The following is an 18566-nucleotide window of genomic DNA, read 5'->3' as shown; positions in this document are numbered from 1 at the left end:
ATCTGAATGTTAAAAGTTTTACAATATAGAAGAGTTGTAAGACACAGCATAGCAAAATGATATTATTGCAAAATGGGTTGAATGTTAAAAATGGTTACATTTCCTTCTATGTTTGTTTCATTGTGTAAACATAAAGTAACTAGGAAAAATAATTAGGTACCAGAAATGTTAATGCAGCTCTGTTTTACTGGGTACAAAGAAAGAGGATTATATGTGTGTTTGTTATTCTTTATAGGGCCATTATTCAATGCACAAGAAGCTGGCTGTGATTTTGAGAATGATCTCTGCAAATTTCATCAAGATGACAAAGATGGCTTTGGATGGAGCCGGGTGACAGTGAAACCGAACATCTATAGAATGGGAGACCATACCACCGGACTGGGTACAATATGAAAAGTAACGAGTAATGAGATCTATTGATTGTGCTTTATTTTTACTGGCCATTCATTTAATATTTTTTTTACTTATATAAGAACCATTTTTCTACTTAAAAAACTGTGGTGTGTTTGTTTATTTACATTCCGTCAAAACAAAAAATATAATGAAAAAATTATATGTATCCCACAATGCCACCTAGCAAAAAGACAAATCTATCCACAAAAACTACTTTGCAGCTCAGTTATGACAGCCCAAATTGAGCTGGACCTAATTTGGCTGTCCAATTTTGAAATCACTACCTCCATTGGTTTCTCTTATTCTTGCTGGTCTTGGTCTACAGGGCCAATGTCCTAACAATAACATGGGACTAGTCTAGGCAGTCACTGACCTAGGAATCCTTTAAATTAAGATATCTGTTTTATTACCTAAAAACCTTGCTGATTGGCTGAGAGGTATCATAATAGTAATTCCAGGATTTAAATATTCATAGTCTATCCTTAGGGTAGCAACTTCAAAGAACAAATGATAGTGCATCATGTTGCAGAAAGAACCAAAGGCAAGCAAATAGTGTTAGTGAGACGTAGATCATGTGTACAATCAACATATTAGTTGTTTGATTGTCTTGGAGAGGTGATAAGACATTAGACTATTAGACATGTTTATGTAAAAACGAGACCAAAGAGATCTGCAAATATGTGCCCACAAAGAGGACACCTAGATATCAGGACTTAGGATGTAGAATAAGAAAATGGCCTTATGAAGACGCCACTACGTCGTTGAAACGTGTTGCTGAACCTATTAAATAAAGCTTAGGAAAATACTCAGTGGTCCTCTACCGACCTTGATCTTTGTTTCTTTCATATATCCAGTCTATGATTATGATAGGACATAACTATTTGATTTGTATTATAGTACACCAAACAAAATTCCAAGTGCAAGTTTTAAGGATCAGCTGTATGGAATAATTATACAGTGGTATATGCTGCCGGCCTCCATTGTCTGTATTCTTACAATGGAGGCCAGAAGAAGATGTTAACATAAATTTGTGTAAAACAAAGTTTTGAACCAGATACAGCAAGTATCGCCAACACCCATGTGCCATGCCCCACCTTGTTGCAACGGATACATCCGGAGGCTTAGGCCTCTTGATTTATCTGGCGGGTGGCAGCTCAGACGTGCTGTTAAAACCAGAAAACAAATGTTTACTAGTTTTGCAAAAGAATACGGGCACTGAGCGGGAACGCTTCTGCAGCCCTCTACCCCCCTCGCGGAGAAACAGTGATACATCACCCACTATGTCTTCTAACTTTTGCCATTTCACTTTCATTTTTCATTATTGAAGAAGTATATGCACCCTCTGCATCTGTAGTTGAATTTGGGAAAGGGTGATGGAATAATGCTGTACATATGTATAACATCGTTTGGTAAAGGTTACTACTTTTTAAAAAACACTTTAATTGGAAAAATTACAAAAAAAGCTTATTTTTTCACATTTGTAGTCAATAATTGGCAAATTTTAAATATGTAATTATTAAAACTATGATATCAAGATAAAGTTTTACATGTCTTGAAAAAACAAAGTTAAATTTGTTATGATATGTAAAGCTTTTCCAGAGATACCGTCATTTAAAGAAGTGCATAGCAGAAAGTCAAAAATTGACCTGGCCCTTCTGGCACTAATGACCATCTGTACTGAAAGGGTTAAACCCAATTTGGCCAGTTCTATGACAGGTTATTAATACCAGATTGGCAGGGGTATGACATCCAGTATCTAGTTTGGTTAGCTTATTGAAGAATCTATGGTGCTCTGGAACTTCTATACAACTCTATGGGGCTTATTTACTAAGGGTTCACGGGCACACTTTCGTAGGTTTTTCCGACGTTTTCGCGATTTGCGCCACTGAGACATGCACGCGATCGGATTGTGGCGCGGCTGCGCCAGCTTTCATGTGACAGAAATCGGGGGGGCGTGCCATCAGACGATCCGACTGATTTGGACTGAGCGCAGGATTTACCTTTCAAATTGTGTCGCAAGATCAAGCACTTACATACACCGGGAAGAAGTAGGTGAACTGCGGTGGACCTAAGCAGGTAAGTAGCACATGCAGGATATCGGGCGCACAATCTTAGCGGCGAACTCCGCGGACCGGGTAAGTAAATGTGCCCCTATATGTTATGAAGTGGCCAGGAATGGAATTACAGCTCTAGAATGGGAGAGAGCTGCAGTACAATTTACATGCGGAGAGTGGCAATGCTGAGAATTGAAAGTCCCAGAAAAACCTACAAATCTTAGTAGATGTTGCTTCTTTAAAACCTTTTCAGAATGAGCCAAATTTATATTTTACTATGCTGGTGAAAATTTAGAATAGCTGTAATTTTCTACAAGTGGGAATTTTGCATTTGGTAAAACCCTAAAATATAAAACTGATCTAGCCTTACATAGAGTGTGTATGAGTTTTATTAAAGCTCTAAAGCTTATTAAAAAATTGTTTGCAAAAAAATTTCATAAATGTACTCCTGTATTTTGAGATGAATGAGTGCTTTTTTTCCTTTTTCAGTGTTGTGATGACTTGTCTGTACTCTTTTCAGGTTATTTCATGCTGGCAAACACAAGGCTTTCCTCTCAATCAGGATATGTTGGACGCCTGTACGGTCCATCCCTGCCAGGAAATATGCAGTACTGCCTACGTTTTTTTTACACACTCTATGGGTTTTCAAAGATAAGTGACTCTTTAGCTGTTTACATTTTTGAGGAAAACCAAGTTGTTCAAGAAAAGATCTGGTCAGTGAAAGAGTCACCTAAAGGTGCTTGGCTTCAAGCTGAAATCAACATAAAAAAGCCTATGACTTGCAAGGTAGAGAATATTTGCACAATGAAATATTTACATCATAGACTTAACCTACTAATGTGTCTGATTCAATAATAATTCTGTCATCTACAAAATAGTAATTCTAGAATATTTAAGAATGATATCTTATGCTCTTAATCTCTCACTACTTTTTATCATAACTGTGACGGGTGGTCCCTTGACCCATGTCTCAGGATCACCCGTGCCCCTCCGTGTGCCCCTGCGCCCCGCGACATCTGCTCACCTGTCCTTGCTCCTGCTTCTGGTCATGCGCCTGTGCGTGCATACCCGTCTTCTAGGGCGCGCGCCCGCTGCCTTCAGAAGATTTAAAGGGCCAATGCACTGCTGGCCTTTCCCAGAATCCTATTTTATCCAGCCTCTCCCCGCACACCCTGCCGGATCTTCGTGCCTAGTGGCAGTGGAAAAACTTGTTCCCTGATGCCCCGAGTTCTTAATGTGATTTCCAGTTGTAACCCCGGTTCCATGTTTGACTATGATCCTGTTCCTGTTTGCGTTGACCTGTTGCTACGTTCCCGACTCTGATCTTGTGCTGCCCGTCCTGACCTTCTGCCTATCCCCAACTATGATTCTGCCTAATGTCCGTGTACCTCACCTTGGCTGCCACCGTGGACAAAGTCGCACCTGTGGAACGACCTGGTCCAACCCGCAGCAAGTCCAACCCTCTTTGCGGCGGGCTCTGGTGAAAACCGGATGCCACTTAGATTCCGGTCCCAGGTGTTGGCTTACGTCATTGTCCGCAGTGGTCCAGTGGGTCCACTTCCCCTGAAGCCTGACAATAACATTGACAAATCAGTGTTGTCTATTCAGTGTATGGAACGAACACCAATACACCTTGTCAAAAGAGAATTTACATGAAAAGAGCACAATACAGTTTTATAATGAAAGATGCTCTATTATTGCTGTTTAATAGGGAATACTAGTATATACTAAAACACAAATTAAAGTTTGGCATAACAAGAATTTAGGCATGTTTATCTTTCTGGGAAGTAAAGAACATTACTTATATAAGAGATATTTATTTTCCTAATAATTCCCTAACTTCTATGGTGGGTGCAGTAATAGGAAGACACCATGTCAGCAAGTAACAAACCAACCTGTCACATTTGTTAGTGGTGGTATGAGGCAACACTAGACATTCAGTTACTGTTAAATTTCTTAGGATCTGCCAGACAAGTTATATGTTTTTTATTACTTATTTTAGATCGTTTTAATGTAAATTACTATGTTAAAACCCTAATGAACTTCCAAAATACTTTGTCATCATATTTCCTCCCCCAGGTAGCATTTGTCAGTTGGTGTAAAAGTTTTTGGGACTGTGGTCTTGCAGCACTTGATGACGTCTCAGTAAGCATTGGAAATTGCCAAATAGCTGGTAAGACATATTTGCATATTGTACAGAATGAATGCAGATTTCACACTGAGGCTTAAACCAAACAGGTGGAGAGCCAATGTGGTTTTGAAAGCTATTGCATTTTTTCATTCCAGTTAATTAATTGTAAATGACACTTACGGTATATAGTTGAGTATAAGCCGAACAAGAATAAGACAAGGTACCTAATTTTACCACAAAAATGGGAAAACGTATTGACTCGAGTATAGGCCTAGGGAAGGAAATGCAGCCACTACTCTATAATAAAATGTCCTGTGGTTTCCCCTTATCAATAAAATGTTCACACTAGAGTTCCCCCGTTAGTGAAATGTCCATAGCAGAGTTCCCCCATTAGTGTAATGTCCACATCAGAGTGCCCCCTTAATATCCACAAAATAGTGCCCCCTTAGTGTCCACAGCACAGTGTCCCCTTAAAGTTACGTCCACAGCAGAGTACCCGATAAAAAAATAAAGTTAGTACTCACTCTCCGGCGTCCTCTTATTCCCGTAACAGGTCTTCAGGTTCCCGGATTCGGGAGGCAGATGCACTTCTATGCGATCTGCTGGCAGAGAAACTAAAGTGTCATATGGCGAAATATGACGTCATATTTCTGTGGACTAGACAGCTTTAAAGTATGCAAGATTTATCAGACACTTTGTAAATCTTCCACAATTTAAGACCTTCATAGACACTATGGGAAAATTTACCAAGCACTGTAGTCCCTGCTTCCCTGCTAAACATCAACACCGAGATAACAGTGATATGATGAAAGATATCCTGTCTCCGACAGTGTGGTCAGTCCGCGACAAGTTTGAATCTGCCCTAGAGTTGGTCCCAGTAGCTTTTATAGCTACTTTGCAATGTACAATCTTATTATTACCAAGATGGAAGGTTTCATGCATATATAGCGATGCATATCACTAGCACTGCCACATTCACTCCTATTCACCTGATGGGAATTGGTTAATTATCTATTGATGATTTATTAAAGTGTTGTTTTTTTTTTTTTTAATTTAATTTTCTATCCATAGAATAAGCTGTCAATGGTCTGTGATGTTATTTGGCTGCTTATGTTACTTTTTTTTGTAAACATATTTTATTGACTTTTTCCAAACATAAGAATGAAAGAAATACAAACAGAATAAGGTCAGCTCATACACTTCTGCACAAAAAAGTAAACATAGCAATGTCATAGCAATATTGTACATATTCTTCTTAAAACAAACTCAGTTTTATTTGTGTACTAGTTTTTATATTATTATATGTCCATGCCATAGATATAATGGCATTTTAAAATAATTATAATAATAGTAATGGCAATAATAATCATAAGATAGACAATATCCTTTTTACCACTACCTGTGTGGATTTATTTCCTTTATTACAGATAAGTTGCCTCCAATTCCTGGGAAATGTACTTTTGAAAAAGATGATTGTGGATTTCAACAAGAATGGCAAAGACGTGGATTCTGGCATAGGATACGTGGGGCAACACCTACATCTTACACAGGTCCAAGGGGAGATCACACTTCTGGGGTAGGTGAGTCCTTTGGTGTTAAATTGATTTCCTGTGAAATTTTTGGAAATATTTAGGAAAATAGGCATTTGTGGACAGTTGACTTAAAGAAACAGTAGCATATTATTCCAAATTATGAAACAATATGGAAAGAAATACTCTGATGTTTACATGTTTTATATACAGTATGTTAATATCAGCTTATTTAACTCTTTGTTTGATTTCTATCTCATTTAAATTTTAATAGGATATAATTTATTATTTTATCTTATTTTTTTTTCTCAAGGATACTATATGTACATTGAAGCTACCAACATGGTTTTTGGACAAAAATCACGTCTTATCTCACGGCCACTTCGGGCAATTTATGGGAAACAGTGCTTGACTTTCTTTTACCACATGTATGGAGCTGGTACTGGACTGCTCAATGTATATTTAAGAGAGGAAAGCCGCAGACACAAGGAGAGTCTTCTGTGGTCTAGAAGAGGCGAACAAAGCATCAGTTGGTTAAGAGCACAGATAGAATATGAGAGTGAAAGGCAACATGAGGTAAGACACAAGGTGGAATTGATTTTGACAGTTTTACAAGGAGCATACCATGTGATCTCCTCAATTACAGATGGCATTAAATTGCAAAGGATTGACCAAACTCATAAAGTGTCTGCGCCGAACACACAAAGGCTAGGTACACACATGATTTACTGCTGTGGGGCAGTGGCAGCAGAACTATAAGCGGATAACCTGCAGCAAATTGACAGCATAGTGGATGGGATTTATACAACATTCGTCTACACGCTGTGTAAAAAGCCTGCAATATAAATTGATTTCATGTGGTGCTCAACGTTTGCATTGTAATTCTATCCCCAGTGTAGATAAGTGGCTGAAAGCTATGGCACAAACCCATGTTTTTTTTTGCCACAGTCATAATCATTGCTGAATGTCATCTACAAACACACTGCATCCTCCATCTTTTCCTTTTTTTTGACACAAACTAAATTATATTTGTGCAATACCACCTTAGGACCTGCAATCATTAAATCTTTTGCAAACTCAATGGAGCCAATAGGGGTCATTTACTAAGGGCCCGATTCGCGTTTTCCTGACGTGTCACCCGAATATTTACGATTTGCGCCGATTTCCCCTGAATTGCCCGGGAATTTTGGCGCACGTGATCGGATTGTGGCGCATCGGCGCTGGCATGCACACGGTGGAAATCGGGGGGCGTGGCCGAACGAAAACCCGACGGATTCGGAAAAACCGCTGCATTTAAAAAAAAAAAAAAAAGTGTCGCAAGACCAGCGCCACCTGGTGGACGTCGGAGGAACTACCTTAGTGAATCCTGGCTGGACCCGAATCCACCGCAGAGAACGCGCCGCTGGATCGCGAATGGACCAGGTAAGTAAATCTGCCCCAATGTATCAAGCCCTATACGGCACATTTCTGTCACCAAAAAGTAAATAAATTGGACCTACTTGCAGAAAATGTAACATTTAAAATGTAAACATTTAAAAGATTAGCCCCACACGCAGTGTGGTTAACTCTTTCAATAATGTTGTCATCTTTCTTTATGTTGTCATCTTGTCCCATCAGAACTTGCATGTTTATATTCATGCATCATATGTAATAATATGAATTTTCCTTTATGTAGATTGTGTTTGAAGCCATTCGTGGAGTTTCTATAAGAAGTGATGTTGCGCTTGATGACATTACATTTCAGAACAAACCGTGTGGAGGTAAAAATTGCATTTAGAATATCTAGCCATACTACAGTTTGGAGAGAAATTATGCAGTATTACTTGTAAGCTACATACTTTCAATGTTGTTCAGTCATCGTGCCATATGTCATTTTATGAATGAGCATGCAGCTATATATCCTGCAATGATTAGGCCACTCTCACATGCAGTATTGCATTTTCAAACACAGAAGAGGGGCTTGGCCCAAGTGCCTGTACATTTCCACCCAAAAACTTACAAATGTTTTGTAAAATGCAAATGCCAAACAAATGGTCCTCATTCCCAATCACAAGCATTGCAGTGATTACAATGCTTGTGAGCGCAGCCTAAGTGTTTCTGAATGACTTCTCAAATACATACACAGTAGGCAGATAAGAACAGGAGGCTAAAGATTAAAGGGGTATTCCCACAAAGACAAGTTTTATTAAATGTACTCAGGATAGCAAAATAACACATTCTCTAATTCACTGTTATTAACAAATATACAGCATTTCACAGATATAATTCCAACCTGTTTCTATCAGTCCTTGGATTCCTGTGTGACACAGTGCTGCTGATTTTCTCTCTCTCTCTGCTCTGTGCCTGTAGCCACGCCCCCCTGCAGCACAGCACAGGAGTTCACAGACACTTATCACTTCCTGCCAGCACCACATCTTGAGGAAAGAGAAGCTGCAAGCTACAACACTAGGCAGATAAGTGATCCGGGGCAAAGGGGAGGCAGGCACATATAATGTAAAAGTCTGTCAGCCTCTGTCTATTATGCATCTGTTTAATAGGCATCTCATCATCTCTGATCTGTTTCATCTCTCCTTCTTTGTGTCATTGTGTTAGTACAATGTCAGAAGCCAGATGAAACTAGAGGGATCATAATGGGGCACATTTACTAAGGGTCTGAACAGAGCATTTTCGTCGGGTTTCCCGACTTTTTACCGTTTTGCCCTGAATTGCCCGGGTTTTTGGTGCACGCTATCGGATTGTGAAGCATTGACGACCGGCTTGCATGTGACTGATTCGGACAAAAAGCAGAATTTAAAAACGAAATTGTGTCGCAAGATCAGCACTCACATGCATCGGGAAGAAGGTGAACTTCTGCGGACCTCAGCGGGGGAAGGGACACATGCAGGAAATTGGACGCACGATCTTAGTGAATCGCGGCAGACCCAAATCCTCATCAGACAACGGACAGCGGGGATCGGGACGGGTAAGTAAATGTGCCCCAATGTGTCTGCTTAGACACCTGCTGCTTAGAGCCTAGCGGATTGAGATTTGAGAATTTTCTTTCCCCTTTAAATGATATCTACTATCAAAGTCAAGGATGATAAACAAGTGGCACTTACTCATAGATCCAGGTGCCATGACTGTGGTAATCTTCTTATATTTGTTAACCATGGGCTCCTTCCTTCTAAAATCATTTTTTACAAGTAAGCTAATGAGTCTGAAGGGCTCTGAGGGGTGGTTCCAGAGCCCCTCTGTGTTGTAGCTTTATAAACAGTTACATTGCAGCAGCAGGTCTTAGTCTCCCCCTCCCCATGCACTTCCTACAATTTTGGCAGCTGTGATCAGTGAGCACACAGAGCTCATGCACAGTGTAACAACTTTGAATTAGCCGCCGAGAGGGGCTCTGGTAACACCCCCAGGAGCTTTTCTGGTACATTAGCATAATTTTAAAAGTTGTTTTAAAAAAAAGGAGACCATGGATAACAAATATAATATTTTCACAGTGCCTGGATCTAGGAGTAAGTGCCCCATGTTTGATGGTAGATTTTCTTTAAGTTCAAGCATACATAGAGAAAATGTAAGTAGACAAGTCTATCCAGTGAGTCTGTGGAGTTAAAGGAAACCTACCATTTAGAATGGCAGGGGTAAGCTGTAAGTACCGAGCACCAGTGTTTGTTAGTGTTATAAACCGCGGTATCTCGGTTTTAACACTTTTTAAACTTTAGAGCAGGAGAGGCTTTGGTGCTGCGTGCGACCGTGTGCGCGCGACATCTCCGCTATTTCCTATCTAGGCGCACGCACGATCGTGCGCATGCAGCGCCGAATCCTGTTCTGGTCTAGAGTTTAAAAAGTGTTAAAACCGCGATACCGCGGTTTATAACACTAACAAAAGTAAGTACCGGCACCAGCTCACCCTGAGCTGGTGCTCGGTACTTACAGCTTATCCCTGCCATTCTAAGTGGTAGGTTTCCTTTAAGTTACTAGAAACCTTATCACTGTCTTCAGTTTATCGTCTGTCTGTAAATACAGGAGGAAACACTGATTTAGACACTGCTTAACCCCTTAAGGACGCAGCCATTTTACAGCTTAAGGCTCAGTCCCATTTTTTAGATTCTGACCTGCGTCTCTTTATATGGTTATAACTTTTGAACACTGTTACTTATCAAAGCGATTCTGAGATTGTTTTTTTCCCCACATGTTGTACTTCATTTTAGTGGTAAATTTTGGCTGATAAGTTTTGCGTTTATTTACAAAAAAAAAGAAAATGATGAATTTTTAGAAAAATTTGCCATTTTCGAAATTCAAAATCACCGCGTTTTCAGGCAGATCGATTTACCACCTAAATAACTTGCAGAATAACATTTCCCATTTGTCTACTTTACATTTTCATAACTTTTGAAATGTTTGGATAATTTATTTTGACGTCACGCGGCCTACAAATCGAATAGCAATTTTCCGTATTTTCAGAATTGACTATTTTGGGGATAAATACTGTTTGAAATTAAATTTTACATATTTAGCAACAAAAACCCCCTATATTACCAACCCATTTTCAAATCTGCACCCCTCAAACTATCAGAAACAGCATTTACAAAGATTGTTAACCCCTTGAGATCTTCATAGTAATTGAAACAAAATGGCGGTGAAATTTAGAATGGTCAAAGTGTCGATTATACGTTCATTTAGCCCTAAAATTTACACATTTCCAAAAGATAAAAAGAGAAAACTCACCATAAAATTTGTTCTACAATTTCTCCTGAGTGCAGCGACCCCCCACATGTGGACATTACTTGTGTTATGGGGGCACAGCGAGGCACAGAAGGGAAGGAGCACCCTGCAGCTGCCAGGATTTTAGTTTTCTCGTTGCCCCCTTTTGAAGGCTATAAAATCTTCGCTTTTCCGTTATTTGGGCCATGTGACGGCATTTTTTTTGCGGGACGAGATGCTTTTTCCAGTGTTACCATTTTGGGGTTGGTATCACCTATTGTTGAAAATTTAGGAACTTTTTTTGAGGTCATGAGTAGAAAAGCATCAATTCTGTACTGGATTTTTTACTTTTTTTTTTTTTTCGTGTTCACCGTATAGCCTAATAATCATGTTATCTTTATTCTATGGGTCGATACGATTACGGGGATACCAGACATGAATATTTTTTCTTATGTTTTACTAAATTTGCCAAATAAAACCCTAATGTGGGGAAAAATCTATCATTTTTGCATCGCCGTCTTCCAAGGGGCATAACATTGTTACGTTTTTGGCTATAGAGCTGGTTGATGGCTTGTTTTTTGCAGGACATGTTGTTCTTTACAACAGTATCATTCTGGAGTACATATGTTTTGTTGATCACTTTTTATTGCATTTTTAGTGGGATATAATAGGTAAAAATCATAATTTTTGGCGGGTTTTTAACGTTTTTTTTTTACGGCGTTCATCATATGGGTTCAATAGTTATTTAGTTTTATTCTATGGATTGTTACGGACGCGATGATACTATATATGTGGGGTTTGTGTTATGAATTAGACTTTTTTGAGCGTTATATGTCTCTTTATATGTTTTGAGGCTTATGGGCATTTTTAGTGATTTATAAAGTAATTTTTTATTGAAAAACATTTTTTTTTACATTTTTTTACATGATCCACCATGGGATATGAACAAGCAATCATCTGATTGCTTGTTCTTGATAATACTCTGCAATACTAATGTATTGCAGGGTATTAGCAGTGCCAGCCTATGCAGATGCATAGGCTGACACTTTGCCTTTAAGATGACGTCACAGACGCCATCTTAAAGGCAATCCCTCCAGACTTCTCTGGGGTCCCGATCGGACCCCAGAGGTGCCAAAACAGCGACCCCCCCGAAAACGGTGCGGGGGGGGGGGCGATCGCGGGGTAAAGACCCCCAGAAGGCATGTTAAATGCCGCGGTCGCGTTGACCGCGGCATTTAACGGGTTAAACACCCGCGATCGGAGCCCACTCCGACCGCAGGTGTTAGCCAGGGATGTCAGCGGGAGATTACCGCTGAAATCCCGCGGCTAACGATGCAGGTTCGGCTGCTGTGCAGCGCTGAACCGGCATTGTCTCTGCGCAGTAGCTGTACTGCGCTGAGCGCTAATCGTCGGAAGCTGCGCAGTACAGCTACGGCGCGGAGCGCTAAGGGGTTAAATAAAGTATAATACTATTTATTTATGCAATTTGGTTTAAAGCGTTAGTTTCACCATAAAATTTTTACTAACAAAGCTTTATATCAACTACAGCACATTGTAGGTCTTTTCATGTTAAACTTTAGAAATCATACACCCTCTAGTGGTAAAATTGACATGTACACTATGTATATATATCAAGAAAACAACATCCACAAATTTCTAAATTTTTGCATGATATGAAACACAGCATTTATTTTTAATGCTAACAAACTAATTAACATACTTTAAATGTGCTTTATAAATATTTTATTTTCCCTTTTTTTGGGAGACATAAGCATGGAAAATTAAAGTAAATAAATAATGGCAGTGCCTATTATTTTTAAAAGGTTAATAAAGCTTATAGTTTTCACTTCTATCCTCCAACGATATAAAACCATTATAAATATAGAAACCACTTTACAAAGCTTTTCCACCACAGGCTTTGTTTAGGATTTTTGTGTATATATATATATATATATATATATATATATATATATATATACATATATATATATATATATATTTAAATCGCTTTATTGGCATAGAAATGAAATGGTACAGCATCACAAAACAAGGAGCATTAGCTGAGGTACAACAGAGTTACCATATATCCTCGAGTATAAGCCTAGTTTTTTAGCACAAAAAATGTGCTGAAAAACCCAAAGGGTTCGCAGTATACTTGGGCACAGGGACTACTGGCTATATACTTGGGCAGGGGCTTGCAGGATATATACTGGGGCAGGGGCTGGCTGGCTATAAACTGGGGCAGGGCCTGTCTGGCTATATACTGGGGCAGGCCTGGCAGGCTATATACTAGGGCACAGGGGCTGCTGGCTATATACTTGGACAGGGGCTGGCAGGCTATATACTGGGGCTGGCAGGCTATATACTTGGGCAGGGGCTGGCAGGCTATATACTGGGGCAGGGGCTGGCTGGCTATACACTGGGGCAAGGGGCTGCCTGGTTGGCTAGCTACTGGGACCAAGGGGCTGGCTGGCTGTATACTACATGGGGCTGGATGGCTGTATACTACAGGGGGCTCGGTTCTATATACTAAAGGGGGCTGTCAGGCTATATACTACAGGGGACTGGCAGGTTATATACTACAGGGGGCTGGCAGGCTATACAGTATAGGGGGCTGGCAGGCTATACACTACAGGGGGCTGGCGGGCTATACACTACAGGGGGCTGGCGGGCTATATACTACAGGTGGCCGGCTGGCTATATACTATTGGGGGCTTACTGGCTATATACTGGGGGGGCTGTGACCAATGCATTTCCCACCGTCGGCTTATATTTAAGTCAATAGCTTTCCCAGTTTTTTTGTGGTATAATTAGGGGTCGGCTGATTCTCTGGTCAGCTTATACTCGAGTATATATGGGTAACAACATATATTTTTATGCAATTATTTATCACGTGTGATAACTTTTGCACAAAAGCAGCAATCTAGTAAACCCCTATCCTCTATACATAGAACAGTAACAGTACACAGAACAGTAACCAACCTGGTCGAGTGCTGTCAAGAGAGCAATAGAGTTAAAGAGAAAGTAGTAACATTGGTTAGGCAACAAGGTAACCAGCCACCCTACATCTGGAGGAATCCATCCTTTCGAGAGTACACAGAGACACAGAGGAGTGCAAGAAGGGTGCCCGCCCACTGTAGTATGTAAAGTTATAATACCACCTAAAGCAAGTATAGCACTCATTGAAAATGGACAAGAGACTCTCTCAGACTGTGAACATTAAAAAGGGTATCTGGGAAAGAGCACCAGGAGCCCCACACTCTTCGGAACTTCTCCAGATAGCCAAGGTGTTTGTAAAGGTTTTTTGTATATATTTTTATTGATACTATTTTGGGGTACATTATTTTTGAATGATAGTAACCCAAAAATTTGTGATAATTGATGTTTCCCTTTTTTTGCAACTTGTACTCTGGGGACTAGTACAGTATATTATACACAGTCAATAAAATTGACAGACAGCCCCTGGGAAGGTCTGATGGTAAAGATGACACCCTATGATGCACAGTGGAGTGCTAGAATCGGTAAGTTAAAGGGGTTCTAAGTAAACTTAGATTTCTATAGAAGCAAAGTAAACAGAAATCTAGAAAACGGTGAGGAATTGATATTGGAGAATTCTATAACCTTTCCTTACACAAACAATATCAATTATTTGTTGAAAGTGGACAACCCCTTTAAACACTTAACTCTGCCATTCACTTTGATTAGATGGAACAGTCGATATAACATCTCAAGAGTGAATCACCATATCTGTGCTCCTACCTGGCTTCCTATCCATTGCTAGTGCTGTGCTTGCATCATGCATGGAGTTGGAACACAAAACCATTACAATCCTGGCTGTAGTGGCTTTTCACATCCTTTTTGACTTTTGGTACAATAGTTAGAATGAGAAACAGCAGTGTCTGCAACCAATTTTTCAAAAAAGTAGTGTGTGCTGATCCCCTAGTGTGCTGATCACCTTCCTCATGTTCAGTCTTTAATCAAACCAAATGTCACCCAAATACATACGCACATAACCTAATATTTTTGGCCAACAGCATAGTTTAAGACGTCTAGCCCATGTCGTTCAGGTGCCAACTGATAATGGTTGTAATCCAAACTGGCTGTTCATTTACGTGTATTGTATGAATGGAACAGATTTTGAATGTACTAGTATTTACATTTTTGCATTTTTGTTTTCTTGTTTTAACAGATTTTGATGATTCTGGGGCACTACAGTCATCTGGATATTTAGAAGATCTGAATGAAATTGACTTCTAAGTCCTGATTATTATAAGATCAGAACTAGTAAAATAGAAAGTAGTCACTTCAGAAACTGCACAGTAAATATTCTTTGACAGAAATCTGAAGAATATTTCCAAACATATTTACAGCTATATAACACAAACTCGGAACACTTGTGTTCTCAGAAAAAAATCTACTCAGGGCTATGTATGTTACAAATGCAATTAGGCATGTATAATCTGTAATAGTAATGTGTGTACAGGTTTTCCATTTGCCACCATTCTCACTGTATTATAATTGTGTGTGTGTGTGTGTATGTGTGTGTAATTTTGATATGTGGTTGTCCTTAACACAGGAATTTAAAAACTCAATTTTCACAATAAAAATAGTTTTCTTTGTAGATTTTCTTGGTAACATGTTCTTTCTTTCCATTTGAACCATGTTTATTAGGGAGTAGATAGAGAATTGATACTTCAGTTACATTGCTTTACATCTTATTGATTAGAATCATTAAAAGTAAAACCATTTTAGGTTCCAGTTGAGCTGCAAGTTGCTATCTAGTTTCCATGTAATACTCTTGCAGATTTTCATCTTGTTTTAACCCCGCATCTTGTTTTAATCTTGCCTTGGATCGTCGGTCTGTGTGATGTCTTCGGGAAGCGGCGATCCATCGCCATGACAGCCTCGGGTCTTCCTGTCTCGTATTAATCCTTTCATTACAATGTGCGATCAGCACATTGAAATGAATGAGGAGGAAAATCCCCATATACTGCCACACTTCAAAATATACTAACGTTTTTTCGCTGAGTTTAACCCCGTAACTGAAAATAGCGCCCAAAGTCGGAAATGGCACTTTTTTGCCATTTTAAAAAATATTAAAAATTCTATGAAAATTAATCAAAAGTTTGTACAGTGCTAAAAATGATAAAATTAAAAAAGTCATCAAACATCACAAAAAATTATACCAACCACAGCTCCAAAATATAAAAAAGTTATTAGCGCCTGAGGATGGCAAAATAAAAAAAAAAATGATAGGAGGTTTTCATTTTTGTAAATGTATGTAAACATTATAAATAGAGATGAGCGAGCACTAAAATGCTCGGGTGCTCGTTATTCGAGACAAACTTTTCCCGATGCTTGAGTGCTCGTCTCGAATAACGAACCCCATTGAAGTCAATGGGAGACTCGAGCATTTTTCAAGGGGACCAAGGGTCTGCACAGAGAAGCTTAGCCAAACACCTGGAAACCTCAGAAAATGATGGAAACACCACGGAAATGGACAGGAAACAGCAGGGGCAGCATGCATGGATGCCTCTAAGGCTGCTTAATCGCACCATTATGCCAAAATTATGGGCAACAGCATGGCGATGACAGAGTGACCGAATGAGGCTAGATAGCATCTAAAACATCCAATAATTGACCCTGACACTATAGAAGATGGCATGCAGAGGTAGCGGCAGCAGCGGCAGGCTAGAGAGTGGCATGGTGACAAACCCCAAATGGACTCAGGCTTCAAACCAATTTAAAAAATTCCTTTTGGCGAGGATGCACTGCTGCTGTGCCTAGAGCTACCGACTGATGGCGCCATGCCCACGGATGGTAATTCGGAGGAGGAGGTGGAGGAGGGGTGGGAGGAGGAGGAGGCATAGTAGGCCTGAGAGCCCTGGATCAAGGTAGGCCCGCAATCCTCAGTGTCGGCAGTATATGACCAGCCCCAGGGTCAGACTCGGTCCCAGCCTCCACCAAGTTAACCCAATGTGCCGTCAGCGATATATAGTGGCCCTGCCCGGCAGCACTCGTCCACGTGTCCGTGGTCAGATGGACCTTGTCAGAAACGGCGTTGGTCAGGGCACGGATGATGTTGTCTGACACGTGCTGGTGCAGGGCTGGGACGGCACATCTGGAAAAGTAGTGGCGGCTGGGGACCGAATACCGAGGGGCGGCCGCCGCCATGGGGTTGCGAAAGGCCTCGGTCTCTACCAGCTTATAGGGCAGCATCTCCAGGCTGAGTAATTTGGAGATGTGGACGTTGAGGGCTTGGGCGTGTGGGTGAGTTGCACTGTATTTCCCCTTGAGCTCCAGCGTCTGGGGTATGGAGAGCTGGACGCTGCGCATGGAGACATTGGTGGATGCTGTGGAGGATTGTGGAGGCGAAGGTGTGGTTTTCGCACGGGAGGTGTTTGGGCCGGGGTCCTAGGCAGGGGGCTGACTAGCAGAGGCAGCAGATGACACAGGGGAAGGAGCAGTGGTGTGCCCGGCCGGTGGTGAACGGCCTTGGTTGATGGTAAACTTCATTTTAGTGAACAGAGATAAGCATTTGCTGCTAAAGCAAATAAAATTATGGGATGTAAGAAATCTTTATAGTGGCACTTATCAATTTTATGCCCCCAGTCCCATGTGCTACCACAAAAAAACCTCCACACCAATTAAGGAAAATTTCTTGTTCAAAGTTGTATCAAGACAGGAATAGATTCTCGTTATACGGACACAGTTTTTCCCTTATACAAATCACTGGTCAGGCCACACATGAAATATTGTGTACAGTTTTGGAACTGGTGTATAAAAAGGACATAGTAGAACTGGAACGGGTACAGAGGAGAGCAACCAAGATTATTAGGGGAATAGGGGGACTAGAAGACAATGAAAGTTTACAAAATTTGCACAAATACCTAAACGGGCTGTACAGGGATCTCTCCAAAGATCTTTTTATACCAGGACAAGTGGGGCATCCTCTACACCTAGAGGAGAGGCAGTTCTGCCATCGCCATAGACAAAGGTTCTTTACTGTAAGAGCAGTGAAACTATGGAATTCTCTGCCGCAGGAGGTTGTTATGGCGGACTCTATGTACATGTTCAAGAGAGGCCTGGATGCCCGATTTCCGGAGAGCATAAATATCACTTTTATGTGGAAAAAAAACATTGTTTTTATTTTTAAAGGTTTGACTTGATAGACTTGCGTCTTTTTCCAGGCTAATATACTATGATGATACATAAATCGTTGCATTTTGTCAATAATTATGCAGAATTTCAGTGCAAAATCAAAATAAATATCTGCAATAACAATATCTTGTTATTGACAAGATAAATGCAGTCAGATCGGATATCTGTAAAGCTCAGTCTGCAGTCATGTAAATGATAAGCAAATGTTTAAACGTGTGGTCTAAATGTCAGGGCTCGGGGTCAGTGAGCCCCCTAGACCACTGCGGACGTTGACACAAGCCGACACCTGGGACCAGAATCTAAGTGGCACTCGGTCTTCACCAGAGCCCGCCGCAAAGCAGGATGGTCTTGTTGCTGCATGGTGCCACCAGGTTGTTTCACAGGTGCTCACAGTGGCAGCCAAGGTTGAGGTATAGAATCACAATACAGGCTCGAGGTCAGGGACAGACAGATAGTCGGGGCTTGCAGCAACGGTGCAGAGTAAGGGCAGGTCCGAGGTAACAATGGGAAATCAACACAGGTACAGGAACAGCAATGGAAAGATTTCTCTAAGGCTAATAGCTCAAAGATCCAGCGGGGGTTGATGGGAGCAGCTGGCTTAAATGGAAAACT

The 18566-nt window shown here is 40.6% G+C and overlaps 1 protein-coding gene across 2 annotated transcripts in view; it reads left to right on the top strand.

Moving 5' to 3' along the window:
• Positions 1 to 15414, top strand: part of MAMDC2 (MAM domain containing 2) — a 74554-nt gene extending 59140 nt beyond the window's left edge. The window contains exons 8-14 of one of the 2 annotated variants that reach the window (XM_072151095.1): positions 236 to 382; positions 2968 to 3233; positions 4527 to 4620; positions 6006 to 6158; positions 6421 to 6683; positions 7783 to 7867; positions 14983 to 15414. In XM_072151095.1, coding sequence (XP_072007196.1) covers positions 236 to 382; positions 2968 to 3233; positions 4527 to 4620; positions 6006 to 6158; positions 6421 to 6683; positions 7783 to 7867; positions 14983 to 15050 — 1076 coding nt within the window. In that variant the 3' untranslated portion in view covers positions 15051 to 15414. Of the gene's footprint in view, positions 1 to 235; positions 383 to 2967; positions 3234 to 4526; positions 4621 to 6005; positions 6159 to 6420; positions 6684 to 7782; positions 7868 to 14982 lie in introns of those variants that run through there. The other variant, XM_072151104.1, reaches the window with a different exon arrangement.
• The last annotated feature ends 3152 nt before the right edge of the window (positions 15415 to 18566 follow it).

Source organism: Engystomops pustulosus, chromosome 1, assembly GCF_040894005.1.
Source record: "Engystomops pustulosus chromosome 1, aEngPut4.maternal, whole genome shotgun sequence".
NCBI lineage: Eukaryota > Metazoa > Chordata > Amphibia > Anura > Leptodactylidae > Engystomops > Engystomops pustulosus.
Note: the sequence above shows the minus strand (reverse complement) of the source record. Positions and strands in the feature narration are given on the sequence as shown.